The 22,507-nt window shown below is 33.6% G+C and overlaps 2 protein-coding genes across 2 annotated transcripts in view; one reads left to right on the forward strand and one right to left on the reverse strand.

Moving 5' to 3' along the window:
• Ac78C (adenylyl cyclase 78C) overlaps positions 1 to 22,507 on the forward strand; it is a 757,610-nt gene that overhangs the window by 125,244 nt on the left and 609,859 nt on the right. The window lies entirely within an intron of this gene.
• On the reverse strand, positions 8,685 to 12,813 carry LOC140435767 (uncharacterized). Its single transcript, XM_072524487.1, has 2 exons — positions 12,520 to 12,813; positions 8,685 to 8,699 (listed from the first exon to the last, which is right to left on the reverse strand). Exons 1-2 carry the CDS (start codon positions 12,811 to 12,813, stop codon positions 8,685 to 8,687), a joined length of 309 nt encoding a protein of 102 aa, XP_072380588.1.

Raw genomic sequence — 22,507 nt, forward strand, 5'->3', positions numbered from 1 at the left:
TACGAATACTACTATTCCATCTGACCACTTAATAGTGTAACTTACCTCAAAGAAGGTGTATTCACGTAATATTTTTAGTAGGTACAATAAAACTTAAATATATACCATAATTGGGAAAAACGATGGGAGTCACAAAATAAGATACAAGAATGATGGGAGTCAGTATGTATTAAACTTCTTATAGATAACAGAATTTTAAGTATGTAAACAGCTTAAATACCAATGTAAAAAGTCTTGGTAATTTGCTCCAAACGTGGTTTTAATGGGTATTTTTCTTGTATTCTTTTGTTTGTTTGGAAACTTGTAGACGCGGATTCTCTACAAAAATGATTCAATATAAAATGGTTGGTCGTGTTAAATCAATGATGGTAGTTATTTAGCCTACAAAAAATAGTTACTCAACTTATCCACAAACTTCACCAGGATCACCATTGCTTTCAATGTTAAGGTCAGTTGTTGGTAAATTCTCGTAGAATACTTGAGATTCCCTAGGAAGAAACTGTTTCAAAACTTGCAAATCCTCGTATTTAGGTTTGGGTACAGGTATTCTTCCACCATACAAAGGTTTTGGTCGAATGTCCAGGTATTTTTTCCATTTTAACAGTCAGGGAATCCTTCTTCTTCTTAGATCTTCAGGATAAAATATTACTTTTATTTTAATTAACGAGAGGAACACTTAGAAAAGATCCATTGAAAGTATTTCGAAAACTTACCATTTTTGGATTGTTAACATTTACTTTAAGCTACCTGAAGTCGTGAAGGAAATAAACACTTCTGCTTAAAGTTCAAAGTTTGGAAAAATGAAGTCACTGTTAACTGACGCACCTCTGGCTTAAGGAAGTTGAAAATGAAGTGATAAAGTATTGAAGAAACTTCGTCAGAACCTTTATGCCCAAAAGTTTGATCGTATGTACCTATAAAAAAACTTTCCTGTGTGGCCACAATATGAATGTTTAAAATGTAATACGATAACTGCCGCCTATAGTACACACCATTTGTTGATATGTTGGGTATACAAAAGTTTTTCTGAAAATCCATGTAAATGCCTTCCATTTCTACAGATTTTTGATAAGCTTTTCTAACTGAACGTTTTGTTGCGTTCTGCTTTTCTTAAATGTAGATTTTGTAATGTGTTAATATTTTTTAAATCATTCTGTAATTTTTTCAATATCTTCTCATTAGGCCTATCACCAATTTGTTTTTGCAGATCTTATTCTCTAGCCTTGAACTGATCAGCCTACCTCATGACTTTGTTGCAATAGTTTCTTCTTCACTTCGGAAAGTCTACCTAACTTTGGCTTCTTTTTCGACACTTGGTCCGTTTACGCTACCAACTCCATAATTTGGAGTAAAAAAACTAATATTAAGTAAACCATACGCAAATAGTAACAAATAATAAAGCAAATTTAACCTCAAAACATACAAGTGAACGCACAACGCAACGAAACGCGACTAACGGCAAAAGCCAACAATACTGTTGAATAACAGCTGTAAACTGGCTATCATCGTTCTGTCTTCTGCGGCAACTGACGCTCATCATTTTTCCCTCTTGCTTGTTTTATTTAACCGGTAATATCTCTTGACTCTCAGCATTATTTCCAAAAACCAATTCCACAGTTATTTACTATTGGAACTAAGCTACAGTTTACCATTCACAATTGAAAATTAATATAATTTTGACTCTCATCGTTTTCCCCCCTAGCCTTTCAAATGCTACACTCTTCACCTTTAAAATGCATTTTGATTTTTGTTGATAGGACAGTTTGATCAAAAGATATCGAATATTTACCGTAGAGTTGATACAAAATTTAGTCAAAAGTGATATCGCGCGCATAAACTGACATTCAAAATCGCCGGTCGCTTTAAGCATTGTTTCTGAGAGAACGGTTCAATATACACAAAAAGTGCTAATAAAAATTTTTGTTCAAAATTATCTCAGCTATATTTTTTATTTTAAATATTTTTTTCTACGGCGTAAAGACTCTTGGTAAATCGATTTTTTCCATTTTTCCCTACCCAGGGGATTTTAGAGGGAAGCTGGGGGGTAAAAGTGGTAAAATTTTTTGCATACTGATTGAAGTTCCAAAATTTACATTTTCTGAAAAATTCAACTTGTTAGTATGATTTTGAGAGGTTCAGTGGCATTTTCTTCTGTGACGACTGGAGTATTTATGAGCGTTACAATTTAAATTACCAACCAAAACTGTTTAAAAATGAAAACAAAACTGTTAGTTTTAAAATGATTACAGATCAATTTATCTTTACATTATTGGAAATAAAAAACCTGAAAACAGAAAAACTTTAGTCAGTTTTTTTTTGGTTAATATTACTAATATTTAAATATAAAAAAGTTAAATAAAGTATAATATTAAAAAGCGCCTTATACAGACAGGGGAATCCTTTACTAGATGAACTGAAAAATTCAATATATAAAACTAATTGAATTTCTTCTTCTCCTTTGTGTGCCGTGCTTGTTTTCAAGCGTTGGGTATCGTCGTATTAACAAGCTGCTGTAATGTTTCTCGATCGGCAACTACATGAAACAATTCCTCGACCGTTCGACCTGTCTAATGTTACGCAACCAGGACAGTTGCTTTCTTCCCACATAGCGTTTTTCTTCGATTTTGCCCTGGATGATCAACCAGAGTAAGCGATATTTACTTCCTCATACTTAATGGTCGAAATATTGGATCTTTCTTACTTTGATGATATTGATCAATTCTCACTCTTTGTGCACGGTCTCTAGCACACGTTCGTTAGATATATGTGCTGTCCACGGGATTCTAAGCATGCTACGGTAACACCACAACTAGTTTTCTTGGCGTTTATTGTTAAGCCTTTCTCAGTGCATTCATTGTTTACAGAGTTTTACAGTGTTTGAAGATCTTCTAGGCTCTGTGTCACTATGGCGTAGCTGATGTTATTAATAATTTTACCACCGATTTTAAGACCTTCGTAACGATTATTTAACGCTATCTCAAAGACTGGTTCAGTGTAGGCATTAAATAACATCGGTGATATAACACATCACTGTCTGACACCAAGCTTAATAAAAACTTAGCTGTAACCTCTTAACCACCTTAATACAAGCGATCGGATTTTAGTAAAGATTTTAAAGTAATCTAATGGCATACGTAGCCAGACCAATTGAGTCCAAGCGTTAAAAGTGGTACACTATCAAAGGCTTACAAGTATATGGTACACTATCAAAGGATTTTTCCTTTCTAGGATTTTTTCTAAACTCAATGGTCTTTTGTAAGAGTATTCGCATTCAAAAAAGAGCCTCACGAGTACCCTTACCATTTCGGAAACCAAACTGCTCATTATCAGTTATTCCCTCATATAGTTCATATATGCCACAATGCAATACTTTCATAAAAATTTTGAGTCTGTGACTCATTAAACTGATAGTCGATAGTCGCTACACTATCTGGTATTTATTTTCTTGGAAATAGTTACAAATATTGATTCTAACCAGTTGTCTGGTAATTTACCGCTGCTTTATATCTTGTGTAAGAATGAGCTGATAATCGCAACGCCTCCGTCATTTCAATCGTAATCATTTCGCTTTGTTGATGGTCTTCTAAACTTCTGAAATTAGAATCGATGGGCCAGCATCTCGGTTAGATGTTACTTCTTGGTATATTCTTTGATCATCTTTAAATAATTCTATTATGTGATTTAACTATATTTATCTAATTTTGGCATAAAAGTACGTTTTGAAGGTATCTCAACAAAGAAAAACTTATCCTGTCCTAGTTTTAACGAACATTGACTTGTAGAGAGAAAAGACAGGCATTCCTGTTTTTGGCATGAACTACAACATCGAAGTGTTTTTAAGTATACAAAATCCCCAGCTTAACTCTGCCTTAATTAAAATAATACCCTCAGTAAAACCAGTAGGGTAATATATAGTTGGTTAGATTAGCTTAACCACTCTTCCACTTACTCACAGACATTGTGGCTTATCCCTAGGTTAAATTTGTCATTTTAGCCCAACTTTAAAAAAAAAGTCTATTATGGCCTTTGACAATACTTCTACGAAGTCACAGGGCTCGAGTTGATAATGCTTAAATGTATTGAGCCTCATCCTATCGAATCCTGGGAAGTTGCACATAAAGTGTTTCGCCGCCTCTTTCCTAATTGCAAATTGTGTCTTTAGCCTGACACAATTTGCAATCCACACGTATTTTATTCTAGATCTACGATAATCTCCAGATTATTTATATTCATATCTAGTAGATCTTTGGTTCTCTTTTATAAAGCTTTTGCATATTTAATACCCATTCGTTCGTAACATTGATTACGTTTCATTTTTTTCACCCAAAGGTCGCCCAAGCAAAAATTTGTTCAAATTTTTTGAAACAAATTGTAACAGTTAATTTTTTTGACCTAGATATTTTTTTCTAATTTTTTGAATTATTCCAATGGTCCCTGTAATTTTTCTGTGAACTTGATCGTGTGTTAGTTATAATTAATTTAAAAAAGTAAAATTGTAATTTTCAAGGCTTAAAAACCCAAGTAAAAAATATAAGTTTGGAATTCACTAAGGATCTAAAATCAAGCTCAAATCTTGTAGTATTATTTCCTAATAAGTATTTTGGCCATATTTTATTTTATGTCATACTAGTTTATTATTGTTTTTATTGCTTAGTTGCCAACTACGTAATAGTGTGCTTTATGCCCGTGCGGGCGTAAAGATACAAACTTACAAACAAAAAGATAACTTGGCAATGTTAATATTCTTATTTACGATTAAAGTCTTCTTTACCATTGAATATTTGGACCACAGGGAACTCGGAGAAAATATTTGGGCGAGATCGGCAATTTATATAAGTAGCTCAGTTTCACTAATGTGCTCTACATGGTTTTCTGTCATCCAGTGCTGTAATTTTTTATATCTTGTCGTAGGCATCTCTCGACTTATGTGGTAGTAACTTTTGCGTTGTTTTTTCCGCTTTTTTTTTTTAAATTTGGTTAGGAATCTCAGAAATATCTTGCATTTTCACGGTTTTAGTTTGACACGTTTGACAGCATTTCCGTAGCGTAGCAACATAACACTTCTTTGTCAACCATTTTTCATCCACTCCTGAATGTAGGTTTCTCCCATTTGCTTTCATCTTTCTCTATCTTGCGCCAATCTAATTCACGATTTGCCTGCCACTGCTCTTATGTCATCTACTAATCTGTTTTGAGGTCTTCCCATGCTTCTTGTTATCATCCTTGGTTTCCATTCTAGAATTCTCCGTGTCCACCTGTTGTCATTATATCGGGCTACGTGACCTGCCCAGCGCCATTTCATTTTTGCAATTTCTTCCACAATATCCCTAATCTTCGTTCTACGTCTTATCTCGGTGTTTCTAATCTTGTCTCTTAGTGATATTCAAAGCATGATTCGTTCCATTGCTCTTTGCGTTGTTTCTAATTTTTTAACAGATTTTTTGACAAGGGCTACTGTTCCAAGCCGTAGGTAAAAACTGGTAGTATGCATGTGTTATACACCTTTTTCTTTAAGTTTACAGGAATAGAGGTGTTTTTCAAGATATATGCTAGTTTACTGAAAGCGCCACATGCCAGTTGTGTTCTTCTTTTAATTTCAGCATCTTGATTTGGTTTTCCTAGTTTGATGACATGAGCTGGATATATATAATGTTCAACATTTTCTATGGTATGATTTTGTACTGTTATATTTTTTGTCTGGTCTCGGTTCAGTATTTTTGTTTTACTGTAGTTCATTTTTAAGCCTACCGCTCCTGAAACTGCATTTAATTGTTGTAACATATCATTTAGTTCTTGGATATTATCGGCTATTGAAACTATGTTATCTGCGAATCTCAAGTGGTTTAAGTATGATCCTATAGAATGTCTACTAGTAAATATATTGTCAAAATAAAATCGAATTTTCGGATTTATTAGAACATATTTATTTGTAGATGCAATAACGAACTAGTATGACATAAAAGAGACTTACAAGCCCTCGGACCAGAGGCCTTCGGGTTTGTAACATCGCCGCCCTCTGGGCATAAACATCTATTTTATACCCTTGGTACATAAATAACTATTAAAACATTGTTTTTTTAATCGATGATGAAATGCTTATGACAGGCATATTAAATTTTTGGTGGTTTGAATTGAATTCTCATTGTACAAATGAGCGCCCGTCCTGCCATAGGGGATTCTTTAACAATTCAAAAACAATATTATAAAATAAGAATAGAATTTGCACAAGGAGCTGATAGAAGAATGCTTAAACTTGGGTACTTGATGATTTCATAAATAATATTTATTTTTTACTTGCATCTTTGATCCTTTTTTTTTATTTTAAATTATTTATAACTCGAAATCAATCAACTTACAAGAGACCTTTTTTATTCATAATGATTAAAAAATTCGAAAAAGATCAAATATGCTGAAAAATTACAGGAGATCTATTTTGTTTAGAATGATCCAAGAAATTAAAATAAAATTCAGAACCGAAAAAATTTATCCTCGCAATTTGTTTAAAAAAAAATGTTTAAAAAATTTGTAACAACTTTTGGCCTTTTTTTGGAATATCTTCTGGAAGTGATTATGCAAAAAAAATCTTTTATATTATAATATTTTTCCGAACAAACCCGAGCTCTTCGCTTTGTATACGAGTGCTAAAACCGGAATCATACTAATTACTAAAAGAAATACTGGAAGTGTAAAACATTTTAAAATATACTTAACGAATTATAAAAATGGAATTTGATATTTTTTATAGCAAAAGAGATCGCGTTAATGCAAAAATTCGCGTTAATTCCCGCAAAATAAATATTATTAGTGTGTAAATTGGGAAAGGAATCTTTTAGTTTGTTATGCAAAATACGTCTTGAGTAAAGTATTCGCGAGTCGCTTGAAATATCTGTGCTATGAATCATAATCAGTACACGATCTACCAAATTGGATGGTTAGAGATGAGCGTAATCGGATTCTTTTGTAAACCTTGCTATCAACATATTTATTTCAATCTGAATTTTTGATTTAGCAAAATTTCCAGAAATGTAAAAATATTTTTTATAAATAATTTTTGTGCCATCCATCCCATTGAATAATTAATGGCTGTAATAATTTTTTATACTGACTGTTGTTCTACGAAGTTGTAGGCTTTTGTACCTCACGGTATGACCATTGTAGAGTTGAAACAACTGGTGTAGTTGAAGCAGAATTTGTAACAACTGGGTTAACCAGCGAAGAAATTGTAGTCAGAAATGTCATCATCATTCAATCTTCGCTTATCCACTGCTGGACATAGATCTCCTTCATAATTTTCCATCTATTTCGATCTTGTGCCTCTTGCATCCAATTCCTATGACAACGTTTTAGATCGTCAGTCCAACGTGTTGGTATACGACCTCTGCTTCGGTAGGCATCATCTCTTGGTCTTCATTCCAGTATCCGCTTTGTTCATCTATTATCTGTCATTCGAGCCACGTGACCTGCCCAGTTCCATTTCAGTGTTGCTACTCTCTCTACTGCATCAGCCACTCCTGTTCTTTGTCGTAGCTGGCGATTTGGGATCTTGTCTCGTAGTGAAACGCCCAACATAGCACGCTCCATCGCCCTTTGACCACACAGATCTTTTGAACTGTTCTCCTTGTCATGGTCAACGTTTCCGCACCGTAAGTTAACACTGTGGCAAAACACACTGATTAAACGTTTTTCTTTTAAGGCATATTGGTATATCAGACGATTTGAAAATATGGTTCAGCTTGCCAAAGGCTGCCCAAGTCAGTCTTATACGACGGAGAAGCTCAACGGTTTGGTTATCTTTTCCTATGCGAATCTCATGACCTAGGTATTTATAGGCCATTACCTGGTCTATGGATCTTGTTCCTACGCATATATCTTCGCTGACTACAAGATTTGTCATCATCTGGGTTTAAGATATATTTATTTTCAATCCCCCTTCTAGCGAGGAAAGGTAGAGCTGATTTAAAAGTTCTTTGGCCTCATCTATCCTATCAGCTATTAGTACAATATCATCTGCAAACCTTAGATGGCTAAGCTTTTCTCCGTTTATGTTTATGCCCTTGTCGGTCAGTTTTGCCCTTTTACATATATATTCCAAAAGCCTAGTGAACAGTTTCAGCGATATGGTGTCCCTCTGGCGTACTCCACGTTGTATCGGGAATTTCTGGGTTTGACGATCAGCCACTCTAACACTGGCTGTTGCGTTTTGGTATATGTGTTTAATTATATTTATATACCGATAGTCAATTCGGCATTCTGTCAAGGCTTCCAACATTTTTTGTTGATTTACGGTGTCGAATGCCTTTTCGTAGTCGACAAATATTAAAGCTAGTGGTTTATTATATTCAGTGCATTTTTCTATAAGATTTTTATTACCAGTAGGTGATCGTTTGTTCCATAGCCTTTTCTAAAACCCGCCTGTTCTATGGGCTGATAAAATTCCAATTTATTTTCTATTTTCTTTTTTTTTTTCAGTCAAAGATGTAGTTAGCGGCAAATCTGGTTCTATCTACTTATCCAAATCGCTGGCACTGCTGCGATTAAACTCGGGATCTTCGTCACTATGATTTACATACAGATCTTTATCTGAATTTTCAAGCAGTGCAAGAAGTTCATCATGTGTCAATTTTCTTTTATTATGATATTTACACCTTTATAGGGAGTTCACTTTCCTTTGAAAACCCAGATCTTTAATCCATGGCAATCTGTAAAAGAACAAATAGATATAATACTGTTTGAATATGTGGGCACCACGTATCCGGCACCAAGCCAGGTACTGTCAACGCGTAAGAGATACAGTCTGCATTTATAGTTAAAAGAGCAAGCATATTTTTTATATTGATGTTAATTCTAGAAATATGCAAATATAAACTAAATACTAAATAATTCGAATAGAGAAAGCACGTACAAACTTGATGAAACACGTAAATAAAATGAGAAAGGTACTTTGTGCAAGAGAACTAAAATTGGACTTGAGAGTTAGGCTGGCAATGTGTTATATTTTCTCGACTCTGCTTTATGGGATAGAAGCATGGACACTTAACGCGTCGACTGCTAAAAAGTTGGAAGCATTTGAAATGTGGGTGTATAGAAGAATCCTGAAGATATCATGGACCGAGCATGTAACAAACAACGAAGTCATGAGAAGAATCAACAAAAGAATGGAAGTATTGGAAACCATCAAGACACGAAAGCTGCAATACCGGGGGCATGTTATGCGTAATGAGAGATACAACCTACTTCAATTGATTATACAAGGAAAAATCCAGGGCAAGAGAAGTGTAGGAAGAAGAAGAATCTCATGGTTGCGTAACTTGAGAGAATGGTACGGATGCAAATAAATTGAACTATTCAGAGCAGCAGCATCTAAGACCAGAATAGCCATGATGATTGCCAACCTCCGTCGCGGAAATGGCACGTGAAGAAGAAGAAACTAAATCAATAAATATAATACTTACATTTACAAACAGGTTTGTAGTCAAGTAAAACACAAATATCTATGTAACTGCACACGAGAAATTCGAACCAAGTACTCTGTGTGATTACTAAATCACTACTGGATGGGAAATCAATTATTCGTTTAAATTAATGCATATTTCTCCTTTCAATACAACGTTAAATTCAAACAATGATGAAACGCACCTAGCGACCTGACGACTGTAACGGTAACCGTGCGAGGTAAGTTGTGGGCAGTGAATGTGTCAATATTAATGAGAAACTAAATGTAATACCAAATACTTACCATATCCATGAGATTTTTCCTATTTTTTTTCCTAATCGATGATTGACTGTGGGGTCACTAACAGGATAATTTTACTGACATTATTGCATGTGGTTGTTTTTGAAGACAAATCAAACGCTATGATTTTTCTAACGGGTAGTCCTAAGTTAACCCTTAACTATTATCATGTGTTCACATCCACAAAACTACCATCTTGGAGTCATAGATGAGCCGAATTTTAAAAACCTCTAAACAATATATAAAAATATATGTATTATTTTTTTTTGTATTTTTGATAAATATATGTTGTAACCTCGGAAATCTTTTTTGGATGGTGTTAGAAAGGTCACCAATGGAAACACTACAAACGGCAGCTAGATAGTTCGTGGAGACCGAGTCGGGGGTTCTAAACTAGCTTTTGGAACCGGGAATGGATACAACAAAAGAAATAATAAAGATAAGCCAAGATAAGATAGATTAGAAAAGACAGAGAAATAGATAACAAGGGACATAGGTAAAATTTCCACAGATAAGAGGAGATAGGAAAAATGGCGCCACTTAACTTTTTGGGGTCACAAGGGGAAAATTAGGATACCTTAGAAACGAAAAGAGATAAGGAGAGATAATTAGGTTCTAAGACCAAATACAGGAAAATATATTAACAGTTAGTTATTAAATAAATGTGGTCAACACACTACATAAACAAATAATAAATATGTTCGGTGAAATTAGTCCACCTACTTACCTACAAACATAAGACACAGAATGATCTTTTTCCTGGTCGAGGATATCGTGACAGGTAAATATTTTAATTAGCAAATATTTAGAGATACTCTATTATCAAATAAATTTAGTAGATAAACAAAACAAAACATATTCAATAACTGAATCACCAGAACGATGAATTCCAAAAACAAGAAATACAAAGTCTACAATAATATGTAAAAAAAAATGCGAAATATTTCAATATGATATACATAGACACATAAAATATAACATTAAGGAGAGCTTGATGTTGAAAAAAATTTAAAAAGAGTAGATCATATAAATATCTCTCATTAATATTTTAGACTTGTTTTGAAATAACTGGCTTTAAAAGTAATAATTTATAGCAAGTACAAAATAATACTAAATTAATTTACAATAAAGTCGCAACAGTACAGAGACAAGATTATGAAAATCGGTTTTACCAAAAATTAAAATAAGGGCCAAATCGCACAAGTTCCTCGCACAGATTTTATTTAAAGAATAAATGTTTTTAATTAATATTTGTTAACAAAAAGATATCAAAATTAATGAAAGTTCTAAAAAGTAATTTGATGAAATAGTTGTTCCTTACAAGAATTGATTGCATCAGTAGTTAGCTTTAACCACCGATCAGGAAAATATTGAAGATAGTCCGTAGATTACTCTACTTTTGGAGATAGTTGGAGGTAATATTAATAGTAAGACCACTTACAGTAGCTCTATATGATGCTGATACAATAGAAGTGTATATATACACTTATAGATAAATTCCCAGAGAAAGAAATACGTCCAAACTCTTACACGACGCAACAAAAAGTCCTCTCCTAATTCTCTCTTTCTTAAATTGGACAAACTATCCCTTCGAACAGAATAATCCCCACTTGAAGAATTACTTTTTAACAAGAACCGACTTATTTTTATTTTCGGCGCAAACATATAAACATAACGGTATTTTTTAAAAAGGGAAACAAAGAGGCAAATAACTGTACAATATTGAGGGAAAGGTTCTCTTTCAAGTACAGTAGCCGCTTCCTTGACCTAACTGTCACAAGTAAGATAAAGGTAGAAATTTGTAAGAAGTTTAGAAAAATTTTTTACTCTCTTATAAGAAAATATGACGACGAAGCCGGTTGCTCTCAAATTTCTAACAAAGCAGCCATAAAGTCATCTAGATGTTTTGGTACTTCTTTTAAGGAATAAAAAAGCTGAAAGATACATGAAGAATTTGCTCTATAAAGATACAAAATTCTGAAGTACCGTTACATTTTCATATAAAAGACTATATCAGCACTTAGCACAGATTGCAATAATAGTAATTACTTATATAAAATATGAGATTCTGGGTCCACTTTCAAAACATCGTTATTCGTTTCGGCGAGGTGCAAAAGGGAGATTTTTGGATACGGACATTGTCGTAGCTGCAGTAATTGCAAACCGTTTTTAAAATTAATTTCAAAGTAATATTTATAATAATTAGTTACTAATCTAATTATAAAAAAAAGTTGCAATGTGCATACAAAAATGAGATTTTTTGTAAACTTAAATTTTATTTTAAGAAAATTAAGATGCTGCAATAAAAAGTATAGAACTTTTAAAAGGAATTTTGATCACAAATGTAACTCATTAATATAACAAAAAAATATCTTAAATTGAAATTAACGGTTCATTTTCTAAAAAGTAGTATATAATAATAATTTCTTAACCTATTAAAAGAAAATCATAATATAGTAACCATATAAAAACAATAACAGTTATGTATTTTTCGTAATGTTAGAATATTGCGACAAAAATATTTGAACTACTTGTAAGTATTTATCTATTTTTTTGCACATAGTACAGCTAACTCTCTGAAGTGAATGTGTCTTGCAGATGGTCCTATGACATTCTGAGCAAAATGTGTAATAATTGTTATCTTTATCTTTTGACACAAGTAGCAGCTACGTATTACAACTGGCCTTTCTGATCTAGTCTGATCTTGATAAGTAATTTTATTTTCTAATGCTTTGAAAATTATCGAGCGTAATTCTTTAGATAAAAGTTGACATTGTAAATCTTACTTCTAAATGTTTATTTATAAGACTGATTCCCAGATCTTGAATTAAATCCGATCGATTTTTTCTAACTGCAGGATTAGCTGCGTGAAAAATAAGGTGACTCTTTTCTTTAGCAATATCCATTATGGAATACCAAGTTACTAAAGGCCATCGCTGGCATCTTCGAACTGAAAGATAAAGTGCACATTTTTTATCAATTCCATCAACGTTTCCTTTCGACGAATTATAGAAAGCTATTATATCAGGTTTTCTACTTTCCTGGTCAACAGATTTGTAGTGATGCATGGACGACAGCATAACTGCACTTTTATTTTTTTAGGGACATATGATACGAGTGTATTGTCTCGTGTAAAATCAAATAAACACCAAATATCAACTTCGTAATTTTTATTTGGTTGACATTGTGGACGAATTTCTTTCTTATTTTTACGCATTGTGTCTACAAGTTGAAGTTTTTTTAGTTTATCAACTAGCACTATTAAAGTGAACCAATTATTACCAGTGACATTTCGGTTACTATTGGTAATTGGTTCCACTAAAGCGAATACTGATCTTGTAGATATGGATGGCTGTTGGGGATTAGGATCATTTGTTTTACCTGTATACACAAAAGCATTTACCAAATAATGTGTTTTTGCGTCACATAAGCACATGATCTTCATGCCGTACTTGACTCGTTAGGCTTTCATGTACATTCTGAAAGGGCATCTACCTCTAAACTCAACTAGGATCTCGTCCACTGGAACATATTCGAAACAGGTGTAGTTTGCTATACTGTTAGATATTAAGCAGTTAAATAAATAGGATACTGCTCCTAAATCTTCGTTTAGATGATCGACAAATGTACAGGTATCTACATAATTCACACGTATCTCGGTAATTTTTTCATAGATTACTCTAATGTGTACTCTAGAATAGAGGCTAACATATCAGGAGTTATAAGAAGTGACCAGGATATTCAAGTGGACTGGGTTTTTGTTTCTAAGGCAGATCCAGGAAGACCAGGAAGGTGTGTAATAATGTTCTGTCTGCGAGTTTTTGATGGTGCCGAAGCATTTTTACCCCACTTATATCCGTTCCGTCCATAGTAAAAATGTGTTTCAATATTAGATGATGTTTCACATTCGTCGCTTGATGTCACTTATGTCAATTTCCGAATCTGTGTCGTAATCCGAGTGTTCACTTTCACTGTCAGTATCAGTGTTATTAGAGTCACTATAAGTGTTAATCAATGGGGGAACTAGCAGCCAGCTCCCAATATGTCGGCCTAAAAATGAATATGAAAAAAACAAAAATAATGACAAACACAGATGACCCCAGACGTATAACTATAAATGACAGTGAAATAGAACAGATCCAGGAATATATTTACCTAGGCCAAATGCTGAAACTTGACAAAGAGAACCAAAGGGCGGAAATTACTGGAAGAGCAAGACTAGCATGGGCAGGATTTGGTAAACTTAGTTGGATACTTAAGAACTATAAATACCCCAATACTTAAGGAGCAAAGTGTTTAACCAATGCATCATACCTATCATGACATATGGATGTCAAACCTGGACCCTAACCAAGGCAAAAATTAATAAACTAGCCACAACAGAAAGAACAATGGAAAAAGCAATATTAGGTGTACGACTGTCAGATAAAAAGAGGAACGACTGGGTAAGATCCAAAATAAAAGTCGAGGACATAACAACAAAAATTGCCAACCTTAAATGGAGCTTCGCGGGCCACACTGCTAGAAAAAAAAGACCAACGTTGGAATACTACAATACAATATTGGAGACCTTACGAAAGTAAACGACCAAGAGGAAGACCACAGATGAGATGGGTTGATGACATTAATAGAATAGCCGGAACAAATTGGAAATATGTTGCTCAGGATAGAGACCGATTAAAGGAGTTGGTAGAGGCCTATGTCCAAACATGGACGACAGAAGGCTAAGAAGAAGAAGAAGATAAGTGTCACTAATCTCGGTTGCATTCTCCGGGGATTCAAAAAAGTTCAAAATATTATCTCTTCACTGTACCGTCACCGTAATTCCGCTAATTCTTAAAGCCCTTTTAATGTTTTATCTTAAATAATAATAAAGTAACTACTATGGTGGGGTCAAATCCGACCGGAACTCAGAAGGCATGTATATACTATCACACTGATCGTTTCATACTTAAGTGGCATGGTAAACTATGTACTTAATTGGGAGAATACATAAAATAACAAGGTCATTTGCCAAACGTCTAGAAGTGGGGTACGAATTTTCAAGTCCTGGGTACAAATTTGACCCCACGATAGTAGTTCAGGGTTAAAGTTAATTTTATGTAATCGAATTAACCATTTTACAATAAAGTCGTCCCAGGAATGCAACTCAAAAGTGTTGACAATAATATTTTAAAGTCATCCACTTTAAAATGTATAATATATGTCTGACATGTTAATATGAATGAGTCATATACAATTAAATTATTCGAAAAATTGTTAGAAATAACAAAAACAAAACTATCCTAATTTATTAATACTTATTAGTTTTACTATTTTGCGAAAGATGTTCGAAGTGAAAGTCGAAATGCCAAATAAACTTGTTTTCAAGTAAAATAGTGGCTTATTCAAAATAAAAATAAAGAAGATTCCAAGGTAAATAGCTTCAGAATAATATCAATCTTTTTTGTTCTGTTTTATAGTGTTAAATCGTGGATCTTGAATGAAGATATGTGCTAGACATTTAAAGCGTTTAAGATTTGCCTGTATCGGAGAACGCTTAAACTCCAGTGGACTGACCAAACTATAAATGATGAGGTTCTCAGAAGAATGAAAAAGGATCGAAAGATACTTAACACCATCAGATCTCGAAAGCTACACTTCTTTGGATGCATTATGCGAAATGAATTCAGATATTCTACAAGGCATCCTGCAGAGTTCCAGAAAAACGAAGAACATCCTGGTTAAATAACCCCAGAATCGGGTTTAACACAACATCTGTGCAGCTTTTCCGCGTGGCTGTAGACAAAATAAAGATTGCCATGATGATCGTCAATATTCGTCACGAATAGGTACATCAAGAAGAAAAAGAAGTTTACTTAGAACAATTGTCTCTCACCAACGTTATTAGTTTCATGATATCGTTGCCAAAACCTGTTTAGAACACATTTGGAGCGCTCTTAACGCTGCTGTCCTGTTTGGGTCTATTTGACCCAAAAAAATTATTTCTTATTTTGTAAATTATTACGCGGCGTAAAATTTTGGTGTTTCGTTACTTTATTACCTAATATAAGGTCTTTCAATTGCATACGAGATAAAAAATCAACTTCCTGATTTTTTTGATAAAAATTTAATTGTTGCCTATAGTACGTTCGGGTCAATATGACCCGCTTATTTAAACCGTTAAAAATTACCTGTGTACGTATGTTTAGTTGGCAGTATTTTATATAGTTTCTAACAGTTTGTCAGTCAGGCACGTCTATAAATAGAAACATGTTTCTGCAAGCTAGAATTTGTAATCAATGTGTAGTGTAGCTGGACGATGTCATTTAGAAGGACATGTCACGTAGAAGGAAGTGGGGGTGATAGACAAGTGATATACCCAGCGCAAGTAGTGAGAGTGAGGAAGAAAGTAGTGATGATTCTGCTGTTCTGCCATTCTACGAACAACATCCTGTAGAATCTTCTGAAACAGTTCCTTCAAAAGACGGTAATATCCACTGGTCTCTCGATTCTCCTTATCAACGCGGTTGTTTTTCCACGGCCAATGTTATAAATAATACTCCACGAGTTACAAGGTACGCATGTGCACGAATTTTTGATATCAAAAATTCATTTGACCCACTCTTTTCTGACATAGTTGCAAACCAAATTATAAATATGACCAACATGGGAGGACAGCGTGTTTTTGGAACCAACTGGAAAGACTTGGATAAAATTGGTTTTCAAGCATACATTGGTCTTGTATTGTTAGCTGGAGTCTTAAGTCCCATGGCAAATCAACTAAAAGTTTGTGGAATGAAGAAACGGGTTATAGTGTATTTCGAGCAACAATGTATCTGGAAGTATTTAAAAAAAATTCGCAAGTAATACGTTTTGATAACAAGACTACTAGACAGGATAGGAGACGTACTAATAAACTTGCTGCAATACGTGAAATTTGGGAAAAATGGGTAGAAAATCTACCAAAATTTTTTAACCCTGATGAACATGTTACCGTCGACGAGCAATTAGTTGCCTTTAGCGGCCGCTGTCCCTTCAAACAGTACATTCCAAGCAAACCAGCGAAATATGGCATAAAAATTTGGGCTTTATGTGACAGTAAAAGTTTGTATGCTCTAAAATTGCAGATCTATACAGGAAAGGAAGTAGGTGCTTCGCCGGTGGAACGGAATCAGGGAATACGTGTGGTGTGCGACTTGTGTAGTGATTTGAAAGGCCACAATATTACTTGTGGTAATTTTTTTACATCATACAATTTAGGACAACTTCTTCTAAAAAGAAAAATACAATGCTGGAGACTATAAGAAAAAATAAGCCAAAGCTTCCAGTACAAATTGCGAATAAAGAAGTTCATAGTTCGTCTTTTTACTTCCCTGTTGTTAACTATATTCCTAAAAAGAATAAACATGTTATTCTTATGAGTACTTTGCATCATGATATGGTTATTAGTGACAGAAATGACAAAAAGTCCCAAATTATTTTAGATTTTAATTCCAGTAAGGGAGCAGTAGATACTCTAGATCAGCTTTTTGGTACATATACATGTAAGAGGAAGATAAATCGCTGGCCCATGATTGTTTTTTATAATATGCTGGACATTTTTGCCTACAACGCGTTAGTTTTATGGATATCAATAAATCCCCAAACAAAACACCAACAAACTTACAAAACGGCGAATTTTTCTTGAGGAATTGGGAAAAACAATGGTGAAACCACTTATCCTTTCCAGAAAAAATTTACCAAGAACTAAAGACTCACAAGAACTGGTTAACACAACACGAACAGAAGCGAGTAGAGAAGATGTAAATTCTAGTGAACCGTCTATGAACAATCCAACTCCTCCTGCTAAACAAGCACGCTGTGAATTTTTTATGTTGTATATGTCACTAACATATTTGTAAAACCCATTCTTTTTATTACTGTCCCAGTTGTAAACTAAATTAAATTTTGTAGGTGTTTGTTCTTAGGCTTTTCTGGGAACGAAAAAAATGCCTTTTATTTTTGTTAATAAGGTTTAATTTACATTAGCAACATAATTTTTGTTTAATTAACTATAATTGTTTGTTATAAAGTTTTGTTTAGCACCATTAGCTCATTTTATTTCGATTAAGGACCGTAAACCATAGTTGGGTCATATTGAGCCGAAGAGTACATATTTGCATAGTTGACTTGAACAGTACAGCAGAGTTAATATAAATTGACAATATATAATGTATGACATGTTAACTTTTTATAATGTTTAGTATAATACATATCACAGTTACTCAGTTACACAGTTACTTCTGTAAATTATCCCTAGACTGTTAATTTGTGTATTAAACCCCTGCGTCGCGTTCTCTGCAATTATTTAATGACAATAACCTTCGTATATAAACAACCATATCTAGGATATATTGCTGAGATCTTCTTAGAAGTTATTGCGACGAAAATGTAACTTCATTTTCCAAGTCAGCGACGAAGTGCAATTCAGTTATTTATTTGGGTTTTCGTCTGGATTTAATTTACAAAACCCATCAGACATTAATCTCTAGAACAAATAAGATTAAATTACTTACACAAACATTTGTAGCGCTGTTTTTATTTTTGTACAGACATAAATAATCCAGACAAAAACATTAGTATGAGATATTATTTTTAATAAAGTACTTTATTACAAACCGAATCTGTTCTTGCAAATATAGTACACAACAAGACATAATTCGAGATACTAACGAGATAATGTTTGTTGGTTTGGAAGACAATATTACAAAAGAACAAATTTATTTTATACGAAAAATTTATTATACCGTAATATTGTTTCTTCATGGCCATTAGTGAAATTATATTGCAAAATCATTTTCAATAAAAGATAGATAGTTCTACCTTTAAGGTATAGTATATACTTTCAAACACTCGCTTCTTATGTATTTTGTATGTATTTGTCCTCTGTAGCAAGTAATATTACACCATCATTATGCTCAACGCAATAAATATATTGCGGTAGTTTTCCAAACTGTCAGTCTCAGATGTAAACACAGCGTCCTGTAAGTCGAGTCGTCAGAGAGTTGACCCCTGAAAATCATACAAACAAGCTGAATTTTGCCGAGAATATTAGTTTTGGAACCCCAGAAAAAGATGAAAAAAAGTTAATAATTTTACCCTCGGGCTTTTCCATAAAACCCTCTTCGTAGGGGTGTAAACACGCAAAAAAAATCGATTTTTTCAAGAATCTGTACGCCGCAGAAAAAAAAGTTTTAAATAAAAATGTAGCTGAGATAATTTTAAACAAACATGTCTATAAGCAATTGTTGGTGTAGAATGAATCGTTCTCTCAGAAAAAACGCTTGAAGCGACCGTCGATTTTGAATGTCAGTTACGCGCGCGAAATCAATGTTCAATAAAATTTGTATCAGCTCGACGGTAAAAATTCGATAACTTTTGATCCAAGCGTCCTATCGACAAAAGTCAAGATGCGTTTTAAAGATAAATAGTGCAGGTTAAGTATGAAGGTTACTTGAGAATAAACTCAGTTTTCATAAAGGTGTTAAATAAACAAACGTGGCGCGACTTTTTCCGTTGTGTTACGATCTCGTGTACTAGTGTTATTGAAAAAAAAAGTATTAAACGTTGTAGATCGTTTGTTCTGTGAAAGTTTAAATGCAGCATTTTTAAGCATATTTTAAATGCCTTATATTTGTTGCCAAAACTCAAAACTAAAATTGCATGCTATAAGTTTTAAAGGTTAGGCTCTAGTAATCTAAACTTTATAGTGGCCAGCCAAGAAAGTCATAGATTGTATTGATCTCATGAGAATCATAAGTAGATCCATATCTCGAAGGCTTCAATCCGCTTTTCTGTGGCTTGCGTCAGTGTCCAGGCTTCAACTCCATATAGTAACACTGGAAGAACGTAGCACCTTACTATCCGCATCTTGGTTCCCAAACTGAGATCACTGCAGCACAGCAAGGATCTCAACTTGATAAATGTAGACCGTGCCATTTCAATTCTGGATCTAATCTCTTGAGCGTAGTCCCATTGTACGTTGAGGGTAGTTCCGAGGTAAGTGAATCTGTCGACTCTCTGGATCTCTTCGCTACCTGCCATTAGTGCCCAGGGATCTAAATTTATACAGCTGACAACCATTATTTTATATTTACTTTTTCTAGAATTTGTATTTGTTGTTGATGTTTTAATAGAATCTGATATTTTACAGGTAGATGGCGGTACATGTTGCAAAATTAAATTAGTATTGTGTAGTTTTAACAATATTATTAAATCTTCTTGTCTTGACTTCTTTTTTTAAATTGATAAGAAAGTCTACTTACGATTTCAAGTTCTTTTTTAATAGCGTCATAATCTTTCGCAAGTCTTCCACAATCACAAGATAAATTTTCACTCGTGTCATGAAATTTGTCTTCTTTATCATTGTCTATTAAGTTCGTAGCTTTATCACTAATTTTATTTACATAATCTATTAACTGAATGTTTGTCACTGTCACTGGTAACTTAAAATTAACTGAACACAAATTCGTTCTTTTTCAATTTATTCAACTCCGTCGTTATGAGGACTGTTAAACTACTAGCCGCCATTTTGAAACGATGGTAGTGAAACGAAACTTTTTGTAGTGTTACAATAATGTTGACAATAGCCATTCCTGTGGGATATTACCTGAATCGTATATGGCGTTTAACAGTTTAGTTAACTCCTTTGTGCTCACTTCACTAATCACCTTAATAAGTTCAACGGGTATTTCATCCGAACCTGTGGCCTTACCATTGTTAGACTGTTTTAAAGCTGCTTTCACCTCGCTTTCTAGTAGTGACGCCCTGTCATGCAATTTATTTCTGGAAGGTTATCTCGGTAGTCCCAGAAAAGTTTTTCGATGTACATTTTCTAGATCACCAACTTCTCCTTAACTGTCGTCGTCAGGTTCCCGTCTTTGTTTATGAGGATGTATGTGTTTCTCCTCTTGTATTAACCTGTGTCTTCTCGAATACTTCGATGGATATTTATATGATTGTGTTTCACTTGAAGCTCTTCGATTAGTTTACATTTTTCTTGCATCCAGTCTCCTTAGCTCTTCGTATTTCCTTTTTAATTGTTTGGTTGATTTCTTGGTATTTCTTCGCGTCCCTGTTTTTCATTAATCTTCTTTGGCCCATCATCTGCAGAATATCATCAGCCATCCATTTTTTTATTTTTTACTCTTGTTTTCTTTTCCAGATGTTCTTTTCCCGCATTTAGCATGACTTCTTTGATATAACTCCATTTTTTTTTCTACACTTTGTTCTTGTTGTTTAGCGGTTTCTAGTTTTTCTCTCATTACATATCTTACGTTCTGACGAACTACGCGGTCTTTTAGAGTGTCATAATCCAGGTTATTTAAGGTTTACTTCTGATGAGTTTCTTTGGTTTGAGTTCTATCTGGCCCACTAATGGGTTGTGGTCTGATAAGACGTCTACTCCTGAGAGGGTCTTCTCCGAAGTCAAGCTATTCTTGAATCTTTTGTTAATGAGAATAAAGTCCATCTGGTTTCTGATGATATTATTGGCTGTATCTGCAGGTGACTTTCACGTATAAAGTCGTTTCGGGGAAAGTCCAAACCGGGTGTTAGCAATAGTAAAATCTTCTTCTCGAAAAAATTGGATAAGTCGGTCTTCCCCTTCAATTGGACGGAGCAGATAAATCATAGCGTACTTAATGTAGTCATAGCCAGGAGTTGTGCTAGGACGTTTATTTAAAATATAACTTAGTTTTATTTAATTTTAATTTTAATTACTACTTTAATGGGAATAAGGCACAATTGAAGTTTAAAATACGTTTATTGACGTTTCAATTTCCATTTCGGGAATCGTTCTCAAAATACAAACATTAGTAAATTATTAGGAAGAAAACAGCACAGAAAACGTAAAATTATTTTACAGAACACTAAAAAACCTAAGAAGCAACAAAGAAACGAAACTGAAACAAATAATGAACAAGGAAGGAACAATAATAAACGACAATAAGACAATAATGGAAAGATGGAGGGAACATTTTCAGCTGATACTAAATGGAAATCAAGCGAATGCAATGGTAAAGGCAAGCCACAACAAGAGAGTATCCAGGAGAAACACGGACAATCCAGAAAAAATCGATTTAGATACAAACATTAGTAATGTTTGTATTTTGAGAACGATTTCCGAAGTGGAAATTGAAACGTCAATAAACGTATTTTAACCTTTAATTGTGGCTTATTCCCATTTAAATAGTCATTAATTTAAAATGCCACAAGAAAATAGCTTCAGAACAATAAAACTATTGATATACAAATATTAGTTACACTAATTTACCAAACTGTAGACTATATAAATACCTGTGTGATACATATAAATTACTACATAATTTAAAGTTAATGCGATTTAATTAATTTAGAGGTTAAAATGATCCCCAAAATCCTTTTTACTGTGAATCTATTTATGTTTGCTCTATTAGAATTTCAACGCAATTTGAAAATTAAAATTATAATTAGAATTTTTGATTATAAAATCGATAACATTCTTACTATTTCCAATTTGTATGAAACATTAAAATTTAATTAAATCTAAGCCATTCAATCAATCTAGGCCTGTAATTGTACCAATAAAACTGGAATTTTAATAAGCCGAAATAAAAAAGTATATTACTGACACCGGTAAGCAAATAGTTAAACCTCTTTAAACAATAAGAAAAATAATTAAAGCAATGGAAGTATACCTTAGTATACCCTATTAGAATATTACAAAAAAAAATGATATCCGGTCTTGTCTTTAATAACTTATAAATATGTGCT

The sequence above is a fragment of the Diabrotica undecimpunctata genome, chromosome 3 (assembly GCF_040954645.1).
Source record: "Diabrotica undecimpunctata isolate CICGRU chromosome 3, icDiaUnde3, whole genome shotgun sequence".
NCBI classification, from domain to species: Eukaryota; Metazoa; Arthropoda; class Insecta; order Coleoptera; family Chrysomelidae; genus Diabrotica; species Diabrotica undecimpunctata.

Coding starts and splice junctions, on each gene's coding strand:
- LOC140435767 (XM_072524487.1), bottom strand. CDS start 12,813: ATGCTGTCGTCCATGCATCACTACAAATCTGTTGACCAGGAAAGTAGA.